Source organism: Aedes albopictus, chromosome 3 (genome assembly GCF_035046485.1).
Source record: "Aedes albopictus strain Foshan chromosome 3, AalbF5, whole genome shotgun sequence".
Classification (NCBI taxonomy): domain Eukaryota; kingdom Metazoa; phylum Arthropoda; class Insecta; order Diptera; family Culicidae; genus Aedes; species Aedes albopictus.
The window spans coordinates 104,595,968-104,603,416 of record NC_085138.1 but is presented as its reverse complement, the minus strand read 5'-3'; the positions used below and the strand labels follow the sequence as shown (position 1 = coordinate 104,603,416).

Here is a 7,449-nt window from a genome sequence, read left to right as displayed (position 1 = left end):
GACCCGTACGGTAATAAAAAAATCCCCGTTTGCTAAAGAAATTCGCTTAGTAACCTTGAAACTTTTTGGGAACCCATGAATCGCCTCTGAGACTCCATGAAGTTCACAGGGACCACCTGGGATGTTCCGGGAGCAACCCTGAGATCTCTTTAAATGCCCGGAAGATCCCCTGGGGTTCCCATGGGTCCCCTGAAACGCTCTTGAAGCTTACCGAAATGCTCCTGAGACCCTCTCGAACTCCCCTTAAAGACACCTAAAAGCACTCCTGATGTTCCTTGGATCCCTGCCCGAGCAGGAGGAAGTAGCTGAAGAATACCAAGCTCAGGTATGATTAGATTAGATTAGAAGAATACCAAGCTCAGGTATGGAGAGAGAGAGAGAGAGAGAGAGAGAGAGAGAGAGAGAGAGAAGAGAGAGAGAGAGAGAGAGAGAGAGAGAGAGAGAGAGAGAGAGAGAGAGAGAGAGAGAGAGAGATGTAACGTTACTCAATGGGAGTGGGGCGATGGTATCCCATCGCAAAAATCATTAAATTCGTAACAAGTGCAGTAACATAACAGAAATTCACAAATTTTAGTGGGAACTGGGGTAAAACGGGCTCTATAACTCGCTTCAGAGAAGTTGCCCGTACATGAATCATCCACCAACCAATTCTTGAGAAAATTTGCTTTCGAATAAGCCATTAATGGTCACATAGTGTCTTGTATTAAGAAAGTTATTATTTTTTTCCACCATTGGGCTTGATTTTGCCCAATGTGCAATGGCGGGCAATCGGCCAGGATGGAAATCTTTCAGTTCAGCCCTCTGAAGCACCGTGGGTGCTCAGGACTGAAAGTAAGTAAGTAAGTGATTAAATTATGTGTGATTAGCTGTGAATCCGATCATAGATCTTCGTATCATTTGATACGAGAGGGTTAGAAGCAAAGGGGTGTAAGTGACAAAAACCCACTTTCAAGTAAATGAGGTTTAAAGTTTTCCATCATTTTTTTCATCCTACACCAAATGCATGGGGTTTCAAAATCAACCCAACTTTCTTTAATTTACTGTAATTTTTCAAAACATCTTTAAAACATACTTAAAAAGGTTCCTGAAAGCTAGAAATCTGAAGATTTTATAAGATTTAATAAGAGTGCCCTTTTCAGGGCTCTGTTTGAACCAAACGCGGAACGCGTATGCATTCGTGCCCTATTCAAGTGTGACGATACTATTCCCCAATCTGCCCTATTCTCCACCCCATCCTTTAGTTCTTTCCTCATCCTTAGGTAGATGATGAACAGACTCGTGTTCATGGTGATGGCACAAATTTCCCAAATGGAGTAGATTGTGCTTCTGGAGCCAACCTATCACTAGCCGTAAGCAAAGATCCGAGGTAGACGAATTCTTCCATTATTAAAAGGGTTGCCTAATCTATCATGACACAACTGGCTCCTAGACGAAGAGATGACCAACATTTGTTCTACATGGTTTATGAATGTGCGTAGCTATAAGTGCATTTCCTTTTCCAAGTCATCGCAGCGAGGCTCGAATTTTGTCAAATGAATATTTAGCTGAAACGCAACTTTTGAAAGGTGTATGGAATACTGACGACTAACATGAGAGAAAGCGGAAAAGAAACTAACATTACTTAGAGATTTAATTTCTCACTTTATTTTATTTTTCGTATCTTTTTAGAATTGGCCAGGTTATGCCACGTGATCTCAACCATAAAAATTAACAAAGCGCCCGTTAGTCCAAACAGCAGCATAAAGAAAGGTCCCGTCAAATGGTGTACCTGCAGTGCGATTGCTCCCGGATTATCATGCACCCTAGCCAGTGCGATGATCTTCTGGACGGTGTACGCTGCCGGAAACTGCGCCATGACCGTTTCCTCCCAGTAGCGTTGTATTCCGCTCTGAAAGACGCGCATGATCAACACGTTCAGATGTTCCACCATGGGCCACGTCTTCTTCATCTGTATCACGCAATGGCCCCAGTACAGATCTTCGATCATAACCTGAAAGTTCTGTGCCACGTCCATCGCTATGTAGTCGGATATTCCGTAGTGGCCATAGGTCAAGCGCTCAATGGCGTACGCCATGTCGGGGTTTTTGGCACGGTCGTGAAGTGTGGCTTTGGGATAGGACCGGAAATAGGATACCAGTTTTATGACCAGAGGCTGTTGGGAATAAAAATGAGAGAATGTCAGTTGTTCAGGTGGACAATATGACACCAGAAACCTCATCGGTGTCTTCCAAGGAGTACACCCATGCGTCATGCGAAGCTCCCCAAATCATTTTCCGAACGACGAGCTGAGCCGTAGTATCGATCGGTTTCTCGTACTGAGGGACGGTCATTATGCTGGACAATCCACCGCAGTAGGTGTTTCCTATTATGAGGCCGGAGAAGAGCAGTATGGTGACGATCGTTAGCTGCGAAGTGAGTTTGTATTGTTCGATTCTTAGGATGGAGGAGCATAGTACCAGCGTTGACCAAACCGATAGAAAAACCTCGCATATGTCAACGTAGTCTCTCTGTGGATAAATGCTTTAGTTTAGTTTGGGTCGTAGGTCGACATATACTTCATGAGAGCGATTTACCGACTGCAGGATAACTCTCACAGTCACATAGTTGAAAATAAGTAGTACGATCGATGTTGCTAGAACAGTTGCAAACAGGATCCTCCAAATAACATTTGAGAAAGGGAGAATCGGTGTCAACCATGAAGGTAGAAGCCTAAAACGGTATTTGATCGCATCTAAACAAACGCTTTTATGTTAACCAAATCGCAATTTACTTCTGCTTTGGGGTTATGCATGTAACCCCCGTGCGAGACACAGGCTGAGACGGAGTGTTGGAATCGTAGTACCATGCCAACATAGCTGCATATCCAGCATCAACGCGATGTTCCGCAACGGCACCCATGATCCCAACTCCCGTGAAGTTCTCGTAAACCTCTCCCCACTCGGCTTCGTCTTCCCGTGACATGTCCAAGCTACAGTTATGGATGCGGCAAAACTCCAAGAATAGTCGTGTTTCCGTGCCATCCACCAAAAGCTTCTTCTCATCTCCCACATAAGCGTTGGCCTTGGATCTATCGTCCTGTAACGAAAAATCTCTTGTTAACAGGTGACCCAAGAGCACTATTGAAATAGAATTCAAACCACTTCAGTCCACGTTGTGTAGGGTTCGTAATCCAACATGGCAAGCCTGATGAACCGACCTTCCAGATCTGCTATTTTGTCCGGAAATAGATCGGCGTCGTACTGAAAACTCCCGTCAGCAAACGAGTACGTATCCAAGTAAAGTAGTTTCCTATGACCTCCAGCGCCGGAAAATTGATTTGTCCATAAATCCACAGCACCACTTCCACCGGAAGGACTCAAGATCAAAAGCTTTGGGATGTCAAAAACGATTGGACGATCGAGAATGGACTGCAGTTCATCGTATGTTGCGTTGTCGCCCATTGCAACAATGAAAGCCTTATTCGGAAATCGTTGGTTTGTGTGGTCTTGAAGGTGTCGATAGATGTCCAAAAATCCAATTGATGCTTTTTCGGATAAGATGTATACCTAGAAATCTAATGTGATTTAATACAATACAGAGAAATTATGCTAATATTGTATTACCTGGCATCCCAGTTCTAAATTCATCGTTTGAACGGATACGGTTACGCTTTCCAAATCAATACTGATGAATGGTCGATCGAATTCTATTCCTGTGAATCTGTAATCGCTTTTGCCATTGGTTATGAAACAGAAGCAGTACGAAGAATATAAATATTGCAGGGCTAAAAAAGGTAAAAATAAATTGAAAGACGCAGTTCTGCAAAGCGTGGTTCTTGAAAATACCAATAAGTCCAAAAAGTTCTGAAAGCACACTAGTCTCTGGTCTTGTTATTGGCTGCAGTGTAAGATTCGTTGTGGAAATGTCATTCAAATCCATTTTCACTTTATTTATAAATGTGTTTTTTTCTTATTCTGAAATAGTATTAACAAATGACAGTAGAACTAGAATTATATCGAATACAATAACAGTCATAAACGCCAGGTGATGAAAATCGGTTGAGCATATACAAAATAAACATTTCACGACAGATTTATTGGACGCTCCTTCAATGTTGTCGACTTGTCACGTCTTGACGAAACCTACGAAGACCTTTCAAAAGTAGTTATGAGAAAAATTACCAGGCACTCCAAAGCTCACATAGGAAAAAGGATTAACGACAATGACCTTCGCAGCACCAAGGTAATGACCATCATCTTCAACCTCTTTTAACATTTCAGGACGCGTGCCATCAAGCAATCGAAACTGCACCGCGCTCGCGCTGTATACGAAGAGCGAGATTTTTTGGCAGTGTTGTACTTTTTACAACAGCGCGCGTCCTGAAGGGTTAAAGACAAAGACATCTGATACCACATCTGGGTACATTTAACCGAAATGATAATACTTGACAGGTAATAGCTCTTGGAAGTTCTTCCAGAATTCCTGAAGGATTCGCTGGTTCTCAATAGTATTATATTTGGATATCACAAGTGCAAAAACAGTAACACCAATATTAAGCAGCGCAATCTGAGAAAACCCAACAATCCTTGAAGTAATTTATGTAGGGATCGTAGCTGGAAATCCTGTTGGTAGTCTAAGAGAAATTCCTAAAGGAATCCTTACAGATATCTCTGGAGGAATCATTGTAAAGCCTGTATCCGCAATAATCGGGACACAGAAGTACGGCTGTAGCTCTGTAATGAATCGGTAAAATTGGCCAAAAAATTGACTGAGAACTCTTTAGTTTATGTTTATCATTTGTGCCGAATTTCATAAAAATCGATGCGTTACTTTTTACTGTGGATGAAAATCAAACAGACGAGGTTTTAAGCATTTTGTACAATCATGACCAATTTCAATTCGCATATTAGATGGTTCTTTTACGCTACAGTTCAAAGTTCTGTGATGATAATTATGAAATTTCGTTAGCAGTTGTTATACTTATAGAGACACTTTTTTGCAAAATTTCATCAACTATGATCGATTCGTTTGAAAGCTAGCGGTGTTGATAGGGGTGAGTGTTAGTGAAAATGTTTCTTGTTTTTCATGTGCGATGTTTGCCTACTCATAACTTTTTAATTTCTCTGCCAATTTTCATGAAATTTCCACAGAAGGTAGTTGATTATGTGTATATTATGTCTACAAAATTTGATGATTATTGGTATAGTACTTTAAATAGTACAATTGAAACAATAAAGTGTGCTGACTAATTGCCGTCTGAGGGGCTAAAATCACGTTCAGTCCCAATACATGTTTCGACTATAAAATTGTTAATAGTGCATCGATTTTTTTGATATTTTGCCTATGCAACAAATGTAGATTGGGAGGTTTGTGTTCAAAATTTCAGCCATTTCCATTGCCATATTCAAAAGTAACAGCGCTGACTAGCAAAATTAGGGGCTGTACAAAATTCAATGGCGCACATTCTACTCTTTCATCGCTACAACAAAAAGTACTGCACTGATTCACATGAAATTTTGTAGGTGGAATGAACACATCTTAAGATGTTATTAGGCCAAATTTGAGCAATTTAAATGTATCTATTGCAGAGTTTCAGCTGTATTTCTGTGTCCCGATTATTGCGGATACAGGCTTTACAAATCATAGGAAGAATTTCCTAAAAAATCCTTGGAGAAATTCCTGGAGCAGCCTTATAGCTAGAATTTCTTGATAAATCCCAACAGACTTTCCTGCAGGAATTCCAAGAGGTTTTTTTTTTAATATTTTCTACAAGTTCTTCTTGGATTTCCTCAAAGAATTCCCGATGGGATTCTTTAGAAATTCCTGATCATATGGTCCCTCTAGAAAATCTTCCTGTGTTTCCTTCAAAGACTTTTCTAAGGAGGCTTCCAGTAATCTTCTGGGAAAACTTCTTAAAACTTTTGCTAGTATTCCTCCAGGTTTTCTCTGTATAAATTTATGGAGAAATTCATGAAGTAATTTCAGCAGGAATTTCGGGACAAAGCCTTTAAGGTGAATATATGACGAAGCCACACCTCGAATTTTCAAGAGCACAAATCTGAGGAACCGAAAGTCAGATTGGGCTGAAAAGTTGATCGATTGGTTACACGCTGGTGGTGTCCAATCGATCAACTTTTCAGCGCAAACCGATGCTCGGTTCTTTAGAAGGGAAAACGACGGAGGCCTCTTGACGGACGGACGTGAGGTGATCGAAAGGTGGAAGCAGCACGATCAGCACCTGAATGGCGTGGAAAACCACGGCAAGAGAAGAAATGACTACGCCAGTGCAGCGAGGGACGGAAACGAACAAACTCCCACGTTGAGGGAGGTTAAGGATGCGAAGCAGCAAGGATCGGACTGGTGGTGAATGCCTCAAAAACAAAGTACATGCTGGTAGGCGGAACCGAACACGACGGGATCCGTCTGGGTAGTATTGTTACGATAGACCTTTGAGGTGGTGGAGGAATTGGTCTACTTCGGATCCTTACTGACGGCTGACAACAATGTGAGTCGTGAAATTCGAAGGTTGCGGTTGTTCGCAATTCTGCAACATCTGGAACCTCGTCTGGAAGAAAAATATGGTCTGTGCGTACGAAGGCAACTCACCCTTCTTTTGGTTGGCCTCCCAAGCCTCGCTTGATTCATCGCGGACGCTAGTATGTGGACTAGGAACAAGTCAGAAATACCCTGGAACTCATGCTCAAGGTACTCCAGGCTCTCGAAATGGCGAATACATTCGTCGTGAAGTCGTTGTAGCTCCTTGCAGAATCCATAAACCATTTTCTGGATGTCGAATAACCCATGGATGTGGGTATCTACGAATATCCTTTTGCTCTCGTATCGTTCGGTGAGGAAAACTTATGCTTGCTGGTAGTTCCCATCGCTCATCGCCTTGACATCAAGAGCTCCGCTTCACCTATAAGCGCTTTATGAGGTGGAATATGCCCTAAACTTTGGTTGCAGGATCACCTGTGGTTGCGGAGTTTGAGCCTTGGTTATGTTCGTCTCGTGTGCTAACATGAGCTCCTCGATGACTGTGCGGACGTAGTCGTATCGTTCCTCGAAAGCTATGTAAATCTCCTCCTGCTGACGGAAAGGTTCCGGGAGAACTGGAACCAGCTTCGTTTGATCTGCACTGAATTCGGCCATATCTTTTTCAGGAACATCTTGAGTTGCGGGATATCTTCTTCAGGAATATCTTGAATTGCGGGAGGCTCACCTCATGCTTTGCAGTAGCAAGCGCCTGTAGGGTTCATACCAGCATTAATTTGTAGGGTTTGTATTAAGTGTGTAAGAAATGCCGATAGGGTGTTTAGGCATGAGCGTGTAGTGTGTGACAGGAGGTGTGTGTTTTGGGAGAGCGATTGGATCGAAGAACTGGAGACGGTGCGTGGAATCGGTGGTCTCGAATCCGGGTAAGTTTGGCCGCTGCGGATGTCCTTCCCGACTGGGACCCTACATCTGGCGACG

General features: G+C 42.5%; 1 protein-coding gene across 1 annotated transcript; it reads right to left on the bottom strand.

Moving 5' to 3' along the window:
- Positions 1–1,630: 1,630 nt before the first annotated feature.
- Positions 1,631–4,189, bottom strand: LOC109400810 (uncharacterized). The gene is made up of 7 exons (XM_029875131.2): positions 3,825–4,189; positions 3,603–3,763; positions 3,138–3,545; positions 2,771–3,075; positions 2,574–2,709; positions 2,214–2,507; positions 1,631–2,152 (listed from the first exon to the last, which is right to left on the bottom strand). Exons 1-7 carry the CDS (start codon positions 3,916–3,918, stop codon positions 1,643–1,645), a joined length of 1,908 nt encoding a protein of 635 aa, XP_029730991.2. The 5' UTR covers positions 3,919–4,189; the 3' UTR covers positions 1,631–1,642.
- Positions 4,190–7,449: the final 3,260 nt, after the last annotated feature.